Consider the following 21784-nt stretch of genomic DNA (forward strand, 5'->3'; position numbering starts at 1 on the left):
AGGCATGGGTACCAGGGTCAGCTCAGGGGCTATCTGGAGCATTATGGGAGAGAGTGCAGGGTAATTGATGACCAGAGAGGCTGAAGGCTTACATTCCTGGTCATGACTGGAGGAAACAGAGCATGAAGCATAGTGGATTTATACTCAATAGCCTCTTGGAAGATGGTGGGCTCTTGGGTTTCACAGGATGAGTTGGAAGGTGGTCAGAGAGGGGAGGATGGGAAAAAATGACCACCTGTGAAATACCATCCCTCTTTAGGCAGACAGAAACTGCAAGTTGAGTAACTTTGCTGAGGCGGTATCGCTGGTAAGCAGCAGAGCCTGGCTGAGCCTGACTTCCAGTCGGCCTCTGGAGCCACACTCTTTTCCATTAGGGCAGTTTCCCAGAGGGCCACACTGAAGTTTATACAAATGTTAGAAGAGTTTAAGAGCATTTTCATGTGACGTGGACAGTCTGAGCTGCACTTTAGAAGTTTCCACTTAAAATGATATATTTTAACATTGATGTCACCTTTTCCTCTTTTTGTGTCCGAGGTTACCCTGTCATTGAGTCATTCCCTATTTAATCTGTGGGATGTTTGTAGAGTAAATGACAGTATAGGACAAGTTTATATCTCCTTTTTCTTTCTGAATAGAGGCAGAATGAAATTGTGAATTTTTAAGTTATTTTCCTCACAGTGAAACTATAATTAAAGTTTGCCAGAAATTCTTTTTCTATTCTGGTTCTTGATGGCAACGTGTGTAGCAGATTTACTTGAGTTCCTCCTACTGTTATAGTTTTAAAAATTGCTCCCAAGCGCTAAAGTGAGCTCGGGTATGCACTGAGCAGCAGTAGCAGAGTGCAGTATTTCTCAGATTTCCACGTATATCAGAATTGACTGAGAAAGTGATCAAAAGTTCACATTCCTGGGTCTCACCCCAGAGAACGTAACGTACTAGAAATACACGTTTTTAACAAGGTCCCCAAGTAATTCCAGTGGGGATAATCAGTTAATCCCCAGAGCTTCTCCAAGCACTGGGTTCTTGGTGAAATGCCCAGGCTGTGGAGTCTGATAGACCCGGTTAAATACGGAGCTCTCCTCCTTTCCATCTGCGTGACTCTGGGCAAGTTACTTCACCTCACCAAGCCTCATTTCCTCGTCTGTAAAAAAAAGGGATAATGATAGTCACCTACCTCATTGTGAGGATTATGTAAAAGGATGTTTACCAAGTTCTTAAAAGTACTTGGCCCACAGTGACAACTCGAGAAGGGTTTGTGTTGTTAAGATCGTCACCCCTCATCGAGATACAGAATTTGAATACGTTAAATTTCTCTACATTGTCATGACTAAAGATTATTCTTAAAGCAGTCACAGCTCCTTTGAGACTCTGCTTACACCAGCAAGCTAACTACTTAGTGTCAGCTAGCAGGAAAATTATCCCCTCATTCAGACAGGAATTTTAAGTCAGTGCCATCCCTTAATTATACTATTACATAGTGCTTGGGTTGTACAGACTATTCTGAAAGTATTAGATGGGGTATTAAACTTTATCTAGTTACGGTTAGAATATTGTTTTTTTATTGTGCAACCATCTCCCTTCTGTCTGGGTTTATGGATGTGGATGCCTGGGGATTACATTTTATTTTTCTTTTCTTAAAAATATTTATAGTGAACTCCTTCTCTTTGATTTCCTTAGATTTCCTTGTTTATATTTTCCTGAAGAAGGTGGTCCAGTGTTTCTGTTGTGAACCAAAGACCAGCATGAACCTGGAAATGCAAGAGAAAGTACAAAATCATGGTGCCCTCAAACTAGAGAGCTGAGTTTCATTCTGGTAGTGGGTTTTAAAGCAGAACATAGTGAGGGTAGGAAATATATTGAGGGGCTTCCGAAGTAATTGAAAAATTCAAGAATTTCTATACGGAGGTGATTGAGTTATTAGGACTCTCTTGATTATGGAATGAAAAGGCCTAAGAGGAATATAATCCAAATTTATAAAGTTGTGAAAGATACTATATCATGAACATGGACCTTTTTAGTAAATTCTAAAATATGTACTCTTTGACCCATCCATAATTCTTTTGGGCATTTATCACAGTGTTATTTTGCATATGTCAGAAACGACACATGTACATTGCAGCATCATTTGTAAACAACCTAAACAGGGTAGACAGGTTAAATAAATTAAGGTATAGCTACACCATAGAATACTATGCAGCTATTAAAAAGACTAAGGCCAACTTCTGCCTCCAGACACGATAGTAACTGGTAACCAAACTTGCCCTCCAGCTGAAAACAACTGTAAGACGAGACAGAATATATGAGGCAACTGTTTTCGGGCATTGAGCAAACAGGGAATGTAAACCGGTGATCCTTGCAAGAAGGAAACACCTTCTTGCAAGGAAGGTGAGCTCCTCCCTACTTGGCTTTCTCCCCGGGGGCGGCCTTCCTGCTGCACAGCAGAGGTAGACCAAAGCAGAGCAGAGGTCTTAGTTCTTCTGGCTGTGTCCGGGCTGAATGCGTGTGGCAGGGTTCCTGAGAAGCTGCTGCCGAGTGGGGTACGTGGCCTCAGATGTCTGTGGGGCCTGCTGCAGTTCCGGCTGAGGTGCAAGTTGAGAGAATGTGAGGTCTAGCGGAGACCCCTTCCTGCTGGGCTGGAAGAGGAATGGGGAGCCCAGTGACCATGCCGGGCTAGAGCGCTCCAGCTGTAGCTCAGACAAAGGGGAGATCTTGCCCAGCACCTCAGCCGAGACACCAGGGAGGCCAGGCCTTAGGCATCAGGACCACATCTGAAATAAAGGGCATGCCCGAAAACTAAATTTAAAACTGAAGTAGATTCGCACTAACAAAGAATAAAACCAAGCCTGGCAAGATCAAAAGGAGTAAAACTGCACCCTGAGCTCTAGTTAGTAGTACCGCTTTTTGCAGGGGTGTGGGTTAGTGATTCTGAAACCGTTTGCATGCTCTAGACTTGAACAGAAATACATTGAGTGTAATGTGAGCCAGATTTTTTACTGTGGGGGAAGAGAGTTATAAATGTAAGAAGAGGGAGGGCTGGAATGTATTCGGTGCTGTTAGATTGAATTAGAGTTATCAATATGAACTCATGGTTTTTAATATCTTTATCTCCATTTCTACATATTGATAGATACAGCTTTCTATTTATATCTAATTTCTTAGTTCTGCCTGCTGAGATTTCTGTTTATACCTTCTTTCTTAGTTCTTTTAGCTGTCACAACAGTAGCAGTGAGCAAACATAGTTTCCAGATCTTGGTTTCTAAATACCACTCTCTATTAAGAGGAATCAGAGCTTCTTGGGGAGAAAAGACCTATTCCAGGGCTGGAGCAGGGAAAGTGCATCTTGGAACATCTTGTAGTTCTAGAAGTAAGGAAGTATTCAAAATGATGGACGCATATCAGGAGGACACAGAGGTCAGCTTTAAGGGACTCTTACTAGCCAAACCTGGAACAATATGAGGCAAAATAAATAATGATAGCTTTGGATTATAACCCACTGAGTAAAATAATCTGAGTTCACACTGATATAAACAAGTATTTGAATAAGTGGAGAAAAAGAGAAGATTCTTCCTTAAAATAACAAACATTAGTTCATTAATTAAACATTAATTAGTAAATCATAGAAAGAATAATGGGTTGGAAAATCATTGAAGGATGCTAAAATTAGTGGGTGATGGACTTCCCTGGTGGCACAGTGGTTGGGAATCCACCCACCAATGCAGGAGACACAGGTTCAAGCCCTGGTCCAGGAAGATCCCACATGCCGCAGAGCAACTAAGCCTGTGCGCCACAACTGCTGAAGCCCACGTGCCTAGAGCCCATGCTCTGCAACACACAAGAGAAGCCACCGCAATGAGAAGCCCGCGTACTGCAACGAAGAGTAGCCCCCGGTCTCTGCGACTAGAGAAAGCCCTCTCACAGCAACAAAGACCCTACGCAGCCAAAAATAAATAAATTAATTAGTTAAAAAAAAAAATTAGTGGGTGACAGTTTATTGAGGAAGAGGATATTTATATAGTTTACAGTATCTCCCGACAAAATACTAATTAATTACAAAGGGGAAAAATACTAACTTTACAAGGCAAAAACTACCTAAGCCAAGTGATCAAAGTTAATCTCACCAGTACTGGGACAGATATCAAGCGTACCCTGATATGATGCACTGATAAGGGCGCAACATAATTTTTGTGGTGTTCTTGTCAAAAGTGTATATCCTGAATCTAATGGCAAGGAAACAACAGGAAAAAACAAACTCATTAAAAAAGAGATCAGATTTGTGATTACCAGAGGCAGTGGTGGGGGAAGGGGTATTTGGACGGAGGTGGTCAGAAGGTACAAGCCTCCAGATGTAAGGTAAAGAAGTACTAGGGGTGTATAACTGTAATTGACACTGCTGTACGTTGTATAGAAAAGCTGTTAAGAGAGTAAACTCTTAAGAGTTCTCATCATGAGGAAAAATTTTTTTTTCCCTATTTACTGGATCTATATGAGATGGTGGATGTTCACTAAACTTATTGTGGTCAGCATTTGATGTGTGTCAGTCAAATCATTATGCTGTACACCTTAAACTTATACAGTCCTGTATGTCAGTTATATCTCAATAAAAATGGAAGAAAACATTAAAATAATCCAGGAAAAAAAAGTGATTTGACACACATATTTGCTTAAGCACATGGGAGGATACTCAAGAAAATGAGTATCCTCTCTCCTATGTGCTTAAACAAATATGTTAACTGTGCCTCTAGGAAGGGAAACCAGGTGGCCAAGGGCTGGAAGGAAATTTGGTAAATACCCTTGTAATACTAGAATTCTGCGTCATATACATTTATCACCGTTAGAAAAGATAAGATAATTTAACAACAAATGCAATAATTGGGAGGCAGTACCACCTCTTTCCAGAAAAAGGTCTTCTTCGCAAAGCAAGCCTCCAGTTAACTGCAGTTGATTTTGGTTAAATCAGTGAGAGAGCTCGGGTTGAGGAAAGGAAGTTATTGCTACTTAAGGTGATACAGTAACTGTTGGCCTTTTGGACATGATGGAGAGCAAACCATTAGTATGCTCTTTGTTGTCACCTCCAGAGACCTGGCACTGGCCTAGGTGACTGTGGACTTTGTTCTTTCTTTTGTCCTAATGAGGATTTCTTGAAACAATAGATTATTGTTATACAATATAAATACTTTTTTTTAATGGGTAGATTTACTAGTTAAATTTTTAACTTCCTCCCTTTGATAGTTTATCTTAAAATAGATGAGTCAGATGATGATTGGGTACAAGCTTTGACATTTTAAATGATGTGGTAATGTTTATAGAGGGTGTGGTTCACTAGAAATGTATGAAAGCAAATTCCAGGTTGACACTGTACAGCATTGACACCAATAATCAAATACCTTTTATTATTGTGGTATTAGGGTTTGGTGGGGCAGGGTTAAGGAAGTAAGGAGGGAAATTCAATGTTGGTTTTCATCGTTTCCAATAAGAATGCATTCATGGGCTTTTTGTAGATTGTTAGTCTTTTTTTCTGTTTTCTTGAAATTTGGAAGAAAATGTAGCATGTTCCCTGAGCCACACAGCTGTAATTGGGACCTCCCTGCTTCTAGTGATTCCTAATTATTAGGGCTTGCAAATGCCACCTTGCTGTAAGGTTTTGCTATCCTTTACACCATGCGTTCATCCGGCCCTCTCATCACTTCTCTTTAGCGGGCCTCAGGCTGATAATAGCCAAGTGTTGCTTTAATGTGGGTATGTAGCCATCAACTCTAAATTTATGATTTTTGAGCATCCGCTCTGCTTAAGACGTCCTTTTCCTTTTCTGACAAAATGTGTAAAGGCTCAAGTCCTGTGGCACCTTCTCAGTTAAGTGTCATGTTCTTATTCCTCTGGTTCTGCCCTCCCCCCCGCCAGCCCATGCCACCCCCAATCAATTGTTGCTTCACCATGATCCTACAATAACATTTTTTCTGGTCCTTGTCATATTGAACATTAGTGACCCTGTAAACCTTCAATGAGTTCATGGATCAATTGTGTATATTAACTCTCTCCACTGCCTCCCTCCCGTTTTCTCCTCAACCCACACCATTCCAGCTTTGATCCCACCACTTCACTGAAACAATCCTTGTTGCCAAGCCAACGTTTGATCCTCGGGCCTAGGGCTGGCTTCTTGGGCAAATGACCTGTATCGTTGCGCAGGTCTCATACTTGGTTTAATGCCCTGCTATCATGGTCTTGAAATTCTTAATGATTTCCTACAAGGGCCTCCACATTTACACTGGACCCCCCCAAATTATGTGGCTGGTCGTGTTCAGGCCTGATCTTAACCAGGTCTCTTCAAAGCACTTCACACAGCCCGTCAGCCTCTTGGAACACGTCCTGAATTCCTGGACACCACAGTCTCCTTGCCCCCTCCTCCTCCATTTATGGCTCCTTCCTGTCTCTCCCTTCTCTCCAGGTTAAGTGTCTGCACCCTCTTCTTTATCTAGACTCACTGCCTGAGTGATCCCATCCAGTTTCCAGTCTCTAATGTATTATCTACACTGTTGCTGCTGACAGTAACAAAAATTAAAACGACAGTAATAATAGCTACATTTGAGCGTTTTCTATGTGCCAGGCACGTCTTCTGAGTATTATTTCACTGAATACTTTAAATGCCTTAATCTCATTAAATCTCTCTAAGATTTACCTGGGTGCGCACGCCAAAAGCTGGGCACCTTTGTTTCTTTTCTTTCTTTCCCCTTCACATCTAATGTGTTTGCAAGCCTTGTGGACTCCGTCTTTAGGATATATCTTGGTTTTGACTGCTTCTACCATTTCCACAGCCTTCAGCCTAGTCCAGACCACCACCTTCTGGCCGGATTACTACAATAGCCTCCTGATTGATTTCCTTCTTCCCGCTGTGTATACTCCACACAACAGCCAGAGTGAGATTTTTTGTTCGTTTCGTCTAAACATTTTATTAAAGTGTAAGATATCTACCAAAATTGGACAGCTTGCTGAATTTCCACAACTGTGACATGCCCATTTTGCCAACATCCAGAGTACGAAGCCCTCTTGTGCTCCCTTCTAGCCACTCTCCTCCCTCCCTACCACCCACATGATCTCTATGCTGACTTCTAACTCCATAGATTAGTTTTGCTTCTTCTTGAACTTCGTATAAATGAAATTTAATTACACGTTAGGTACACAGTATGAATATACCACAATTTATGTGTGCGTTTTACTTTGATGGACCGTTGGGTTTCTAGTTTTGGTCTTCTTTGAATAGTACTTCCACAAACATTATTGTACATGTCTTCTGCTAAACATGCATAAGAATTTCTGTAGGTATATACCTAGGAGTCAAATTCTGAGTCAGATGGTAAGTGTACATTCAGCTTCAACAGATTTCAAAACAATTTTCCAAAGGTGCTTAAAACGACCAGCATTATTTGAGAGCTCCACTTGTTACACGTACTCACCAAGATTTGGTACTATTTATCTCTTTTATTGTAGCCATTCTAATGAGAGTGTAGTGATAGCTTATTGTGGTTTTAATTTGCACTTTCCTAGTGACTAATGGATTTGAGCACCTTTTCATATGTTTATCGGCCATTTGCATAGCCTCCTTTATGAAGTGCCTGTTTAAGCCCTTTGCCTATGTATTTGCCTGTCGTATTTTACTGCCTTTCCTTATTGATTTCTAGGATTCTTTATATATTCTTTATTATATGTTGGATAAACGTATTGTAAATATCTTTTTTGTCTCTGTGGCTTGCGTTTTCACTTGCTTGGCGGTATCTTTCAATGAACAAAATTTCTTAATTTTACTTTAGTACAAATTATCATTCTTTTCTTTTAGTAATTTTAGTAATTTAGTCATTTTCAGGTATTATCTAAGCAATCGTTGCCTACCCCAATGGCCATGAAGATATTCCCCTACGTTCTCTCCTAAAAGCTTATTGTTTTACCGATCACATTTAGATCTGCAATCCATGCGGAATTACTTTGTGTACAGTATAAAGTGTAGAAGTCAAGGCACATTGTTTTTTCCTTGTGAATATCCAGTTGACCCAGCATCAGTTTTGCAAAGATCATCCTTTTCTCACTGTCAGAGCAGCAGTTTTCTTAAATCAGATCACAAGGTCCTCCTGCTTACAGTCCTTCAGTGGCTGAGAACTAAATACACATCTCTCACCATGGCTCCTTGCTGCCATCAGCTTCTCTCTGGGCTTCCATCCCTTGTTCTCTTTTTCTGCCCTCCCCTGTGGACACGCTGGTCTCCTTGCTGTTCCTCAGGTTGACAAGTGCATGGCTGTCTCAGGCCCTCGCATGTGGAGCCCTCCTGCCCAGAATGCTCTTTCTTCACGTCTTAGCCTGGATCACTCCTCATTTCACTCAAGTTCTCTGCTCGAATGTCTCTTCCTTGGAAAGGACCACTAACTACCCTGTATAACATTAAGAATATGGTCAAAAGGTTTAAGCTTCCACTTATAAGTACTAGGGATGTAATGTACAACATGATTAATATAATTCACACTGCTGTCTGTTATATGTGAAAGTTAAGGGAGTAAATCCTAAGAGTTCTCATCTCAAGGAAAAAAATTTTTTTTCCTTTTTCTTTAATGAGAAATATGAAATGATGAATGTTCACTAAACCTATAGTGGTAATCATTTCATGATGTATATCTCAAACCTGGAAGAGAAAAAAGAATAAATAATATATAAAAGTCCTCTGAACATGTATGATATTATAATCTAATGAACCATCTCCTGCTCTGTTGTGATTCCCTGAGGGCGAGAGATTGTGTCTTGCTCCCTCTTGTAGCTCTTGTTTGTAGCATAATACCTTAGAACTCAAATAGAGTCCCCAATATAATGTACATGATAATTCATTGTTTTCCCTATTTTGTCCACATTAGCCCCAGATAATTCAAACCCTGATTTATTTAATAATTTGATGAGCTGTAATGGAATATCAACTTTTTGTACTTTTAAAAAAAGGGGGTAGTATACAGCTTATAAACTCACTTAACTATTTTACATGGAAACATTGCATAGGCCAAGTCCAAATGAATTTTATCTATGGCTAAGGAACTTAGAAGGTTTTCAGTGACTTTATATTTCTCTTCTAACAGTAATACTAATTGTATTTCAAGTTTATAAAGTTGTATTTTTTCTAAACATTCTACAGTCTAGACTTAGTGATTCTCATTGAACTGGTTCCTCTCACTGGGGCTATTTTGGGGCTACATGAATATATAAAATTTGGTTTTAGGGCAAGAGTTAGATCTATCTTTCATTTGTTTATTTCTTCATTCCTTGTTTAAGGCATTTATTTCCACTGTTGATTTCATTTGTTTTCCTTTTCTTAAAGCCTTAAAGTTAATGTCTGAAACACATGACTCTTTTATTAGTTGTAGAATGTCATAACAGAGCAAAAAGTGTGTTTTAAGATTACCTTATCTAGCTATAAAAGACATTACTGGTCAATTAACAAAACTGGAAAACGGTAGATTAAAGTACTGTCACTGGTAATTTTCTGAAGTTGATTACAGTGCTATTGGTATGTAAGAGAATATCTTTATTCTTAGAAAAATATGCTTAAGTATTTAGGAATAAAGGTGCCATGATGATGAATTTACTTACCCCAAAATCACTTAGGAAGAAAAAATTGTGTGTATGTGTGCCCACACATACATGCTTGTGTACAGAAAAAGAGTGAGCACAGGAGCAAATTATAAACCAAATGGGGCAAAATAGTAACAACAGGTGGATCTGGTAAAGGGTATATTAATGTTCTTTAAACTATTATTATGACTGTTCTGTATCTGTGAAGTTATCTCTGCATAAACAGTTTAAAAAAATCATTCTCGGGCTTCCCTGGTGGCGTGGTGGTTGAGAGTCCGCCTGCTGATGCAGGGGACACGGGTTCGTGCCCCGGTCCGGGAGGATCCCATATGCCGCGGAGCGGCTGGGCCCGTGGGCCACGGCCGCTGAGACTGCGCGTCCGGAGCCTGTGCTCCGCAACGGGAGAGGCCACAACAGTGAGAGGCTCGCGTACCGCAAAAAAAAAAAAAAATCATTCTCATCCAGCCCTCTCAGGGAAAGCATTCAGTCCTTATGACACAAAGATTAAGTTACTTTCTCAGTCAACCTGAGAGAGGCAGAACTGACTCCTACTCCTGTGTCTCTGTTGTATTGTGCTGCCTTCTTCTAGTAAATAGTCATTGAGTTCTAACCAAATACAGGGGCCAATAATCCTGCTCTGTGGCTACACGGGACACAGCCAAGCTTGCATATTAGTGATGTGGCTTGGGGTTTCTTTTACTAATGTTTTTGCCATTACTTGGTCTGTCTTACAACCTCCAGGCCCCTCTGTTACCTGGACGTCTTGTTCCTAGATATGCTGCCCATTGTAATGAGACATGCTACGTTTGTGTTTTAACACACAGTGGTTTTGTTCTTCTATTTCTTAATAGCTACTGGTTCTTGGGATACGTTTCTCATGCTGTGGAGTTTCAAGCCGCAAGCTAGAGCTTTCAGATATGTGGGTCACAAGGACGTTATAACCAGCGTGCAGTTTTCTCCACTTGGAAACTTACTGGCATCTGCTTCACGAGACAGGACTGTTAGACTCTGGATTCCTGACAAGTAAGAGAAACAAACACCTGTTATGCTCTGGGTTTAGAAATGTGAAAGAAAACTGGAGGCGGGCTGTTCCTTGTGCCGTTCTTGGAATGCCCACACCCCCAGTTACCTGCACATCTTTAGTCTGAGTCACAAACAAGGTGTACTGCCCTTGTCTTAAATTCAAACTATTTCGTACCAGTTTTTCCTCATCTTTAACTCATAATTCTGTCTTCTGTTTGAAAACTATTTCTAACCGTGGAAATATGCTTAATGTGTCCTAAGGTTTTCTTGGGGGGCGGTTAGGAAAGGTGATGGTTATCAATCCCTTTATAAATCTGATGTAAGCTTTAGATCGTCTCCCCAGAGAGATATACATCAGCCCGTCTAACCAAGATTTTACAGTTTATTAACCTACCACCACCCATCGTGGATCCTTGAGGGGACTTTGAATCTCTATTAAAAACCCCGGGGCTAGCTATTCTTTGATGCATATCATTCATTTGGGCTCCAGAATTTTCTTGTTAAAGAGAATTTCTGACAAATGTATAAACCTCATTGCATTTGTGCACAGTCCTATCCTGTCATAGCAAACCTCTCTATAAGAGGTTTTTTTAAATCCTAGCTGATAGCCCATCTATTTTAAACAATTATTGAGTCTTGATTATTTTAAAAGTTTTTAAACTCTTAATTATAAAGAATTTCAAGCATACATGAAAATAGAATGGGTAACGTGACAACTCCCTCCCCACATAACCGTCCCCTATATCCAGCAGTTATCAGTGTTCTGTCAATCTTGTTTCACCTGTTCCCCTGTTGCCACACACCTTTTTTCTTTCTTTTCTGGAATACGTATTTTTAGAACAAATCCCACACATCATATCATTTCCTCCATAAATACTTCGGATAATAAGAAACGAGTGTTTTCCTTCACTCTGTTGTGGCAAGATTTGATTTGTGGTACGTGACTGAACAGGCTCAGGCACTCGCAAATGAATGAAAGTTCCAGGGGCATTTCCCTGCCAGTGGGCACTTTTTTCCTGCCACTACCCAAATGATCTCCATACTGAGAAATCTGAACAGTATCCTGAGGTAGCAAACACTACTGAGGAGAAGTGGCATATTATGATACTGCAGATGGCAATGTAGAGGGAATTGTAAGGACAAGAGGCTGATTTGGGGTCCAAAAGTGAAAGCATTTTTTAAAATCCTTCAATTTCAGGACTAGTGGTTTGTTATTTTCAGCACAGCCTCAGTCTCCCATCGCTAATTCAGGGAAATCTCAGTAAACTGCACAAGGGTAGATGAACTAAAAGCACACTGAATCATTAACTTGTACTGGCTAATCTAAGTACAGCAGTTAGGCTTCTGTAGACACGTCTAGTTCCTCTTCCTAAATCAGATCATAGTGGGGCCAGGGCAATAGTGCGTCATGGCCATGAGAAGGAAACTGATTAACCAGTTACCTATTGCTGCATAACAGTCCTCAAAACTTAGTAGCTTAATACAATCACTATCATTTCTCACAACGTTATGGGTTGTCTGGACGACTCGTCTGCCGCACTGATGTTGGCTCTCACTCACACAGCTTCACTAAGCTGGCAGCTGGGCTGGCCGGTCCAGTGTCTCCCTCATACACCTGTGGCCTTAGTGCTGGCTATTGTCTGGGGCACCTTGGTCCTCCATATGCCCTTACCCCGGCTCTATAAGGATTTCCTTCCAGCATGGCAGCTGGGTTCTAGGATGGTAAACGCCGAAGCTGCTAGACTCTTTAAAGGCTGGTCCTGAAACTTGCACAGTATGTATCCCTTCTGCCACATTCTGTTGGTCAAAGTAAGTCACAGCCCCAGCCGAGATTCAAAGGGAGGAGAAATTGGTGGATTCCACCTCCCATGGGGAGGAGTGACGTGTGTGCACAGGGCTGAGGGGAATTGTGGGCAGCCAGATGAGCAAACACCAGAGCTGGTGACCGGAAGGCTAAGAAAGCATAGTAGGAGCGAGTTCAGAGGCAGGTCTGGCCTGGCGTTCATCACAGTCGGCAATCAAGAGAATTTGGGCGGAAAGGGCAGGTAAATGTGTGGGAGGTGGAAAGTCTGTGTTAAGGCGATGTGAGGAACTAGAAACCAGTTAAGCACCAGCACAACAAACACTAGGCCCTCTTATCTCGGTTTCCTGTATGCTTCCTGTTGAGACCGGATCTGGATCTGGCAGTTGGGCCAGGCTATAGCCGAGAGGAGCGGCTTTTAGAAAGAATGCAAGCAGGAAAGGTTCCTGCAGTATGGAGTGCAGAAGAAAGGTCAGGGCAGACTTTGATGATACCCACTGTCTCCTGGCTTCCTGGCCACAGCAGTTGCCAAGTCTTTGCTTTCTCTAGGCTTTATTCTTAAAATCAGGCCATACTGGACTCCTGACTTCCACTCAAAGTACTTTCTCTTGAAACCTCACTGAACTAGTAGTCCCTGAATGCTCCCTCCTACTTTTTTTTAAATATTGATTTTAATTGTTCTTGGTGTGTCATATATCAGGTGATGGAGACTTATGACAAAGTCACCTCTGCCTTCTACAGGCCACTGGAAGGGAAAGCCAGGATGGATCTAAGAACCATTAAGTATTGACTCTTCCCAGCAGAATTCAGCAAAATGTACTGAGTTCTTTTTCCACGCCTGACATTGTGCTAGATGCTGGTCTTTTAGAGATGAATAAGTCAACTTTCCTGTCCTCAAAAAAGTACTGCCTAATAGGAGAGAAACAGGACTATTTTAAAACAAAATTTACTGTATAATGTAATAAGCTAAATAGCTATAATAGAAAGGGAACAATTAAGCCTGTCTGGGTTGGCCAAGGGGGCTTTGCTGGTAGGGGAAAGTAGTCAGGCTAAGAAAGCTGTAAGTACAAAGCCAGAGGTGTGTTTGAAGCAGCGAGACTGTTGTAAGAGTACAAAGGTCAGTGCAGTGGCAGGCAGTGGCCAAAGAGCTTGGGCGTTGTACTTTTTCTTGGAGAGCAGCCCATGACACGTTTACACTGGGATTTCCACGCTTAGAATTATACATTTAGCAAGGCTGTACGCACAGGACGTAGGTGACTGGAGGGAGATAAAAGATTAGAGCAGGGAGGCCAGTTAAGAGGCTTTTGCAGTAATCTAGGTGAAGGATACTGAGGGTACGAATATCTACCTTAGTGCAAGCAGAGCTGGGATGGAAAGACGAGGAGGGATTCAAACGCTATTTAGGCGGTGAGAGCAGTCTCACTGTCACATTAAATAGGTTTGCTGACCTGTCGGATGTTGGGGACAAGCTGAGTGTAACTTCCAGGCTTCTGCAAATTCTGCTTCTTCAAACACTTGTGCTGATTTTTCCCATAAGGCATCACCTGTATAAATACGACTTTCTGAATGGAAAAATTGCTAAGTCTAAATGTAGTATAAAGTGAAAGTACCTTGGGAACTTGGAAACGCTGACACAAAGTAGCATTTCCCAAATGTCACCATTTAGCTCCAGCGCTGTCTACTAGCCTACCCCTAATTATGTCAACATTTTTCCTGCTGCTTCTCCTTAAATGCCAAACATTAGTTTCTCCAACTTTGTTTTCCTATTCTCTTTTTCCCACCCTAGCCAAGAAAAAAAAAAGTATCTGAGATTTCAGGGTGTTGAGAACTGAAGGATCAATATGTTATTACCATTTATCTTTTGTTTTGCTTATGAATGTAAGATTGGGCTCAGGGGAGAGCAAGGCCTTAGGTGTACCTCAGGGTCTCAGTGCGCATGGCTGGTGGGTGAAAGCAGGAAAGTCAGATCACCCAGGGACATTCTGTATAGAGGCAGGTGACATAGGGGACATCTCCTCCTTCCCAAGCCAGACTGCCAGTCCACACAATTTCCACGTGAGCCCAGTTTGAAAACCCTACCTTAGAGCTCTTCACTTAATGAATCTTAGGTTTTCTAGGTTGCAGTTTATTTAAACTGTATGTTGCTCTCTCTAGAGGAACAACAGGAAGTTAAAATGCATGGTACAGATTTGTTCAAAATATTATTCCGTAGCTTCCAATTAAAGCAAAGTCAGCAAAAGCATTTCAGGGTGGGGACCACTGGGTTCTCACTTGTTTAGTGTCAGCTGTGACTTTAACTAGCAAAACCAGCTTGGAACAGTGTCGATGAAGAGTACACTACAACACAGCCTTTTCACACTTCTGTCAGTTTTTACAACAACTATTTTATATGTTTCAAAGTCTGTATACTGATAATTAAATCAAATGTTATAAATATTAAACTGTTTGTCTCCAGGAGAGGGAAATCCTCTGAATTTAAAGCTCACACAGCTCCAGTTAGAAGTGTGGACTTTTCAGCCGATGGCCAGTTTCTTGCTACAGCTTCTGAAGACAAATCTATCAAAGTATGGAACATGTATCACCAGCGCTTCTTATATTCTCTGTACCGACACACACACTGGGTTCGCTGTGCCAAGTAAGTGCAAAGTTTCACAGTAAGGTTTTCACATTTTTTTTCTTGCTATAGTCCATGTTTTACCCCCCCCCCAACTCCCAGAAAAGGAGATTGAGGGCAAATTCATTCACTCATTCATTCATTTGTTCATTCATTCAGCAAATATTTATTGTGGGCTTGCTATGTGCCAGAAACAATAGTAAACAAAACGGTCAAAAACCGCTGCTCTCATGAAGCTTATATTCTGGGGAGGGGAGACAGACAATAAACAAATGGGGAACTGGATATGGTAGGTCAGATGGTGGTAAGTGCTACGGAGAGAAACAGAGCTAGATGGGACGGGGGGGCTGCCAGTTTCAACAGGGTGTTCAGCGACTGCTCCCAGAGAGGGTGGCCTTTGAGCAGAGGGAGGGCAGGGAGTGAGGGCTGAAGGTGTTTGGGAAAGGAAAGTCCGCGTGGAGGAAGCAGGAGTGAAGGCCCTCAGGCGGGAGCTGGGTGGCTGTGTGAGGACAAGAAGGCAGGGGTGGCCAAGAGTGCAGGGAAGCCGGGGAACAGCCCTGATGGGCACGCCGAGTAGATGCGCCACTGGAGCATGTTCATCTCTCTGACCTACAGTTTAATGGGACCCCTCTGACCACTGTGTGGAGAGTAGACTGTCAGAAGTCAGGGCAGAGCCCAGAGGTGCAGGCTGTGGCAGTGGCAGTGGTTCTCATCCTGGTTTGGTCCAGGGTAGTGGCCGTGGAGATTTCAAGAAGCGGTTGGATTTTAGATAATCTATACAGTTGACCCTTGAACAACACAGGTTTGAGCTGCAGGGGTCCACTTACACGTGCATTTTTTTCAATAGTGTCGATAAATACTAGTGTACTTCACAAACCGAGGCTGGTTGAATCCACAGATGTGGAACTGTGAATACGGAGGAACCTTGGATTCCAAGGGCAAACTAAGTCACACGTGGATTTTTGACTCTGTGGGGTGTTGGTGCCCCTAACCCCCGTGGTGCTCAAGGGTCAACTGTAGTTTGAAGTTACAACCAAAAGTACTTGCTGTCGTGTTGGATGTGACAAGAAAGAGAGAAACCAAGAATGACTCCATAATCTTTGGCAACAGTCTGTTGGGACAAGTGCTACTGTGTTATTAAGGTCTGCTAATGGCCACGGAGCTCTCTATTCCTAAGACACGATGCTCCAGTAGTTAAACTACATATCTCCGTTCCCCATCGGAACTGGCCAGGGAGGGAAGGGCTGTTGTTCTAAATTCGCCATTTTACAGATGAGGAAACTAAGTTTCAGAGTTAGAGTTAGAGCTCATCTAGCTGAAAGTGACAGAAACCCATTCTTTTCCACTTCTCAAGGTGGTTTTGTTGGCTGTTTGGTAACCTTGGAGTTGGAAGCAGAGACCAGAACGAGGGACTCCAATGCTGTTAGCTCTCTCTAGGCCTCTCTAACATGCCAGTTTTTCTCTCTGAGAAACCCTAAGCTTTGAGAGGAAAAGCTTCTCCCAGCTCCAGTTAGAAAAGTACCCGGGGGTGACTCTGGCCCAGCTAGGACCCTGGACCCATCCCTTCACCAGGCTGTGAGACACTGTGATTGTTCAAATTTATCCAGGCAGCCAACTGAGACAAGCTACCCTGGCTGGGGAGGAGGGGTCATACCAACCATGTTTTCTGGTGATGCAGAGAGAGGAGAGTTCTCACAAGAAGGGGGCTGGTACAGAGGTAATCAGTGGGGGAAACCGTGAACCCTGTGGTCACCTGGATTTGTGCCCACCATATGACGTAACGTGCCAGGTGTCCGCAGCTAGGATGTGGTGGAGTGAGCATATGAGCCCAGCTCTCTCTGTCTTGCCTTACAGTCCAAACTCTTAACCCTTGTTATGCTCTCTGGGGGGCATTATTGCCCAGGAGGTGTTGATTATAATTTATGGTGATGAGTCTAAGCAGACTAAAAAAGGATAGAAGATCATACTTTTAGTCAATAGTTTTTTTTTTTTTTTTTTCCTTCTGAAGGGCTTAGCTACTTTTGGCTCTGGCCATCTTAGTATTAGTTTCTATATATGCCATATATTTGTGTGGTTACAAATATATAGATTCAAATCCCAGCCCCACCACTTACTAGCTGTATGACCTTTGGGGAAATTATCTGATTTCTCATACCTCAGTTTTCTTATCTGTAAAATTAGGATGATACTAGTAACCTGCCACCTAGGTTGTCATGGTATTTAAATGAGTAGATTTAAAAGCCCACAGACTAATCAGTATATAAATCTTAGCCGTCATCCCCATCACTGGACATCTCATTCTTATTTAATTTTTACATGTATTATGTAACTTGAATTGATCATTTTTCCCCACCTAAGGAGGTGGCACGATTTGTATTTATTTATGAAATGAGGCTATAAATAAGAGGAGGCAGAGGTCTATTATCTAGTGGTTGGGGCCTGGAGAGCAGAGGTATAGGTGGCAGGGCCGGGGACTAGGAAGGGTCATTCAGCTCCCACTATGTGCCAACTCTGGATATGTTTGGTAAAGAGACTGATTTCTGTTACTTTCATCAGGGAGCTCAACATAAGCAAAAGCACTGAATGTTGATTTAACTAATCAAGACAGAATGTGTCCTCTATATTCTGACTAATAGTAAGAGCTGTTATTTATCCACTGTGACCTATGTATCTCTGTTTCCTTTCATAAAGAATTTAAAGTGGTTTATAATAGCTGACATACCTTTGTATACCTCAGTCACTGGAGGGAATGGAGAGACAGTTCTGTCTAGAACCATGTAACCCGGGCTAGTGCAGTTTTGGCATGAGGTGTAGCCTGAGCTTCCTGCAGTCCAGGTATTAATGGAATGATGGAGGCTGACATTTTCATTTTCTAATAACAGGAAGGAATCCTGTCAAGTTGTTCAGATAAGAGAAAATTTTTCCTGGAGTAGATTCTAGGAAATACTTTATTCCTTGCCCTTGTATTGAATTATCTATGTATAATATAAATGTTAAAAAAGGAAAAAAGGTAACGCTAGTGTAAGATAGAACTTACGAAAGGTTGAAAGATCGCCAATAATGTGAAATTTTCGTCATCAAAACATTCCTTTAATAAGCATAGCCCCCCATACGAGCCACACGTCTGTGCTGGGTGTTAAGTATGGAGAGATGAAAGACCCCATCTTAGCCTCAAGGAGCTTTTATAATTCAAGGGGAAAAAAAAGATATAAATAATTATAAAAGGGTGTGTCCTGTGGGAAAATGATATACATGATGAGGGAGTGTGCGAGTGGAGCACTGAACTAGGCTTGTGTGAGGAAAAGTGAAAAGAGACATTGTGAGCCCCTAACTGAGGGGGGCGGGGAGAGGAGACGAGGAGGGAGGGGCCCGTCATCAGACGGGAGGCGGGCGGCAGGCCTTCCAGAGGGAGTCAGTGGAGTGAGCACCGCGGCTGAGAGCGTGTGGAGCCCTGTCAACTCTTCAGCTGTGGCCGTGCTCAGGAGGTAAGGTGGGCTGAGGTGCAGGAGGAGACGGGAAGGCTCAGGGTCCTGGATGACGTGAAAAGACTTTGGACTTCATCCTACAGGTGACACCAGAGAGCTTGGAATCTGGAAGAAGCATGATCTGAGCTCTTCTTTGTTAACTGGTCTATTCTACTGGCATGACTTTGCGTTTAGAGGGTCGGCATGAGATAGTCCAAGATTCACATGCCCACGTGTAGCACCTGTTACCCTCGGGCATGTTTCGGTTCACGGCTCTCTGCCTCTGTGGCAAGTGAGGGTGATGAGGCTCCTCAAAGTGGACTGTTGCGAGATTGAGAAATATAAGTTTACAGCGCTTGGGACCGAGTGATGCCGCAGGACTGCCATGCCTCCAGCTGAGCACCATCAGCTAGGGTGAAACTCGGGAAGTGGGGGGAGCCTTTGAAAATGTTGTTTTTCCTTAAATCAAGAAGAAAACCATGGTGGGACGTTGCACTTTGCCTAGCATCATTCCCCGTTTCCTGGTAGTAGCGCCCACATTTTCCCTGAGGAACCAGCCCTCCCCGACGGTCCCTCTGTGTGCTGTGGTGGCCCTGTCTCCGGTCCAGCAGGAGGCTCAGCTCAGGTTTGCCATTCGGGAAAGAGCATCCCGCTTCCTACAGGAGAGAGTGAGCCTTGTTAGAACTGTAGGCCTTTGTTGTGGGATTGCTATCTTGAGGCTTATTTAAACCTGAACTGCTGAGGGACACCGTGCACAAGATACTGACCTAAGAATGATGCTCGTTCTTTCAGAGGAGAGCGGAGCTGTGAGAGGAAGACAGAAATTGTTGTCTGATTACATGGTGTGGTTTCCGGGTACAGCCATGCCTGGAATTATTAGTGGGGGTGGGGAGGGGCCGGAGAGGGAGACAGAGACATGAGCCTTAAAATATTTCTTTTCACTCTTTTTTTCAAAGGCACTTCCCATAGGAAGTGATAGTGAAGCAGGGTTTCGGAAAAGTGGGATTGATCCCTGCATCCAGTCGTGTGCACTCGTGATTCCTGTTTTATCTCCATCCCCAACACGGCCTTGGTTTTCAGCATCACTATCACTTGTGGAGACTTGTGCACTAAACTCCTGAATGTTTTCCATGACTACAGATGGGCATTCATTCCCTCCTTCCCCTACCGCCTCCAGAGAGACTTCTGTGAAGTGCAAATCTGGCCGTGCCCTTCCTCAGCTTAAAGCCACCCGGTGACTCCTGTCCAGGCACACGTGTCCTGCCATATCTGCCCTGCCTTCCTGTTACAAGCTCGCCTGTCTTTCCTTCTCACCATTCACCTTCTTGCAGCTACACGAGCTTCCCCAAGTGTGCGGTGCTCTGTTATGTTCTGTGCCCCTTCTCATGCTGCCCGCCATACCTGGAATGCCCCCAGTTCCACCCTCCCTTCACCAGCCTGCTCTGCATCTCTTCCTCTAAGAAGTGTTTCCGATTCTCCCAGGCGGAGCCTGTTATGATGCCTTTCTGCCACCACATTACCCTGTTAATGAGGTCTCTTTGCCAGTTTAGGCCTCACTTCCCTATTAGACTTTGAATGACAAGTATTTTATTCATTGTGTGTTCTCATGCCAGGGACCATTCTAAATGCTGTAAATACCGCAGAAAGTAAAACAGACAAAATTCCTACTGTCATGGAACTCCTTCTATCAAAAGGGACAGACAATAACCAAATATACTAGTGATATGTGCTCCGCAGAAAAGTGCTGTAGGGTGACAGGGCGGAGAGTGACGGGGATGGGCGGTGCTTTTCTACATATGGTGGCCAGGGAAGGCAGCTCTATTAAGGTGACACTGACTGAAGTGGGGGAACTGATAAGGTGGGTGTCGGGGGAGAGTGTTCAATTTAGAGTCAGATACAGTGTGAGAGACACTGCAGAGTGTTAGTTACAGGGTGAGGAAGGCTCAGAGGAGTTGTGTAAAAATGGGGGTTGAATGAATCCGCGAAAGGTTCACCGCTAATGTGCAGGTGGCTTTGGTGGGAGTTTTCATGGGCTTCTTCAGGGAAGAGTCATTTTTGTGGCTTTTTTTATACCAAATTCAGGAGTACTATACATGCATGTTATGCATGAGGAATATTTATGTGGCTTCACTACTTTTTCATTTTGTGTGATTTTTGATCAGATTGATAATTTTTATACTCTGCACACCTGGTCTTAATGGAATGCCTTTATTTTGCTGGTACCTTGTGGATCTGAGGGATTGATTGATTGATGGATTGATTTTTCCATCAGTTGTTTTCTTACTGTTTGGAGAGAGTGATTCCTGTGGGATTCTGCAGAGGCCTCTCTGGAGGAATGTTCTTTGATAACAAATTTGGCTAAATTTAATGAATAAGGATTTCCTCTTTTGGCCGGCTCTCCATAGATGTGCTCGACACCGTGGGTTCTTTCTCACACATTTATTACCATCTTTTTTCTTGACTCCTCTTAATGCAGATGGAGTCCAAGAGAGTTGGGAGGGCCTAACTGACCACTCAGGCCCGGCCTCTCAGTGCTTGTGCAGCTTCCTGTGAGAGCTTCGCCTTGATGGGGTCCTTCCAGTCTAGGACTTTCTTCTAAATGTCTGAGGGACCAGAAATTGTGTTTTGGCCCGAGGTGAGAAGGCTCAGGGGGGAGCTAAGTCAGGCTTAATAAATGTATGAGAGTCTGAAACAGAAGCCAAATTTACAGTTTATTGACAGTGACAACGCTAGCCTTCAGAGGGGTTAGGGCGTTTGCATGCCTCGGTCAGGGCCTTCCTCCCCGGTCAGCAAAGTCAGAATAAGGGCTCAGTGGGCCCTGGAACTAAGGCAAGAAAGTTTGTTGAAAAAAATCTTGATGGATAGTTTTTTCAGGTTAGGGTAGTGAGGTGGGCTTATCTCCTCCACATATACGTACCTGCCAAGGAAACTGCACGATCAGTTCTGCTGGTCAGGTACTCTCTTCCCTGGGCCAGGCTGGAGACACCCTGAAGGATGATTGCTCTTGCCTTGGGTGGTTCCTGGGCACCTCCTCTCTGTTGACATAGTGTCTTTTAGGTGGTGCAGTAGAGCTGATTGGTTTCACTAGCATGTGATCCTGCAAACATGACATAACTCCTCTGGGCCTTAGTCTGCTCCCTTATAAAATGGATACAAAGGGGTACCTTCCTCAGAGAGTCATCCTGAAAATGGAACAAGTTAATGAATGTAAATAATGTCAGCTATTAACTACCCTCACATTCCAGCCTTTTCTCCTTGGAATTCTACTGGAGTCACCTTTAGGTT

General features: G+C 43.0%; 1 protein-coding gene across 3 annotated transcripts in view; it reads left to right on the plus strand.

Annotated features, from left to right (window-relative positions):
* The window catches only part of POC1B (POC1 centriolar protein B), a 109178-nt gene that overhangs the window by 11146 nt on the left and 76248 nt on the right, over nt 1-21784 (plus strand). For all 3 annotated transcript variants that reach the window (XM_081248398.1, XM_081248396.1, XM_081248397.1), the window contains 2 exons: nt 10449-10620; nt 14877-15056. In XM_081248398.1, the coding sequence (XP_081104524.1) occupies nt 10475-10620; nt 14877-15056 (326 nt within the window). In that variant the 5' untranslated portion in view covers nt 10449-10474. The remainder of the gene's footprint in view (nt 1-10448; nt 10621-14876; nt 15057-21784) is intronic.

This window comes from Mesoplodon bidens (genome assembly GCF_964165515.1).
Source record: "Mesoplodon bidens genome assembly, chromosome: 11".
Taxonomy (NCBI): Eukaryota; Metazoa; Chordata; class Mammalia; order Artiodactyla; family Ziphiidae; genus Mesoplodon; species Mesoplodon bidens.